General features: G+C 33.3%; 1 protein-coding gene across 2 annotated transcripts in view; it reads right to left on the bottom strand.

Annotated features, from left to right (window-relative positions):
* The window catches only part of LOC106459407 (E3 ubiquitin-protein ligase RNF220-like), a 60718-nt gene that overhangs the window by 25475 nt on the left and 33576 nt on the right, over positions 1-1667 (bottom strand). For both annotated transcript variants that reach the window (XM_022385904.1, XM_022385903.1), the window contains exon 3: positions 892-1018. In XM_022385904.1, coding sequence (XP_022241612.1) covers positions 892-1018 — 127 coding nt within the window. The remainder of the gene's footprint in view (positions 1-891; positions 1019-1667) is intronic.

Raw genomic sequence — 1667 nt, forward strand, 5'->3', positions numbered from 1 at the left:
TGATAAACACGTTTAGATTGAATAGTAATTTATAATCAGTCACAAGAACGTCGAATCTGAATCACTTTAAAAAAACACGGGGGGGCTTAACTTTTTTCCAGGTATATAGTAACCTAAATCTATATAATATACACAATTTCAGTTTGTAGTATATGGGAGTGTTTACGATATCTATGGTTGGTACAGCACAGATAACTCGTTGTGTAGCTTTGTGCTTAACAACAAACAAAATACCTATATTTTAATATATTTATATTTTGGAAAAGTATACATATAGTTTAACAAAGAAAGTTCTGAAATACATGGGGAAGCGGCTCTCAAACTTTCGTAACCCGAGAAGTCCTTTTCAATTTCAAATGTTTTTGTGGACCACCCAAAACCTATCGATGTTTTCGGTTTTTAAAGAAAGATTCCATGTACATGAAAAGCTGTATTCCAAAGTTAAATGTTTAATTAATATATGATAAATGTAATTTTATGAAAATTATTTTTTTCATTCTATAGATTATATTTTTCTAAATATTGTCATGGAATTTCGAACACGACTCGCGGGCCGCTGGGGGTTCTCGGACCCTAGTTTGAGAAACGCTGCTCTAGGGTGTTTTGTGTTGTATACAAGGTTCTGGTACAGTTAAAATAAGTATTTCTATTAATTACTATCCGCGCAATGAAATACTTTTCAAAATGTTATTATTATTATCATTATTCAGTTTATTAGTGAATTTTTTTATTTAGTGAAAACATTTGTATCTTAGTTGTTAGCCCCCCTGTGGCACAGCGGTACGTCTGCGGACTTACAACGCTAGAAGCTGGGTTTCGGTACCCGTGGTGGGCAGAGCACAGATAGCCCATTGTGTAGCTTTGTGCTTAATTATAAATAAACAAACTTACTTGTTAATTTTGTTCAGTTTTCCGATTTCTTGTTCAAAATGCGATAACAACTCTCCTGATCTGATGGTCACTCCACAAACTGGACAACATGACGCTTGTCCATCCAGCGGTCCTCTTTTCTTTACCTCTATAACGTAATACATATATATTATTATGGTATGTATGCCGACGAAGAATGATTACAATGGTTGTTGTATAAAATGACTTGTATGGATAATGATCTGACCACTACTCTTTTTGTTATATCCCAACCGGCCCGAAGAGCTCGGAATTGAACGAAACGCATCATCGGTAATGGACATGACAAACATAGTGTGGTTGGAATACTATTATTAAATAGACATGACAAACATAGTGTTGTCGGAATACCATTATTAAATGAACATGACAAACATAGTGTGGTTGGAATACCATTATTAAATGGATATGACAAACATAGTGTGGTTGGAATACCATTATTAAATGAACATGACAAACATAGTGTGGTTGGAATACTATTATTAAATGGATATGACAAACATAGTGTGGTTGGAATACCATTATTAAATGGATATGACAAACATAGTGTGGTTGGAATATCATTATTAAATGGATATGACAAACATAGTGTGGTTGGAATACTATTATTAAATGGATATGACAAACATAGTGTGGTTGGAATACCCTTATTAAATGGATATGACAAACATAGTGTGGTTGGAATATCATTATTAAATGGATATGACAAACATAGTGTGGTTGGAATACTATTATTAAATGGATATGACAAACATAGT

Source organism: Limulus polyphemus, unplaced genomic scaffold (assembly GCF_000517525.1).
Source record: "Limulus polyphemus unplaced genomic scaffold, Limulus_polyphemus-2.1.2 Scaffold604, whole genome shotgun sequence".
Lineage (NCBI taxonomy): Eukaryota > Metazoa > Arthropoda > Merostomata > Xiphosura > Limulidae > Limulus > Limulus polyphemus.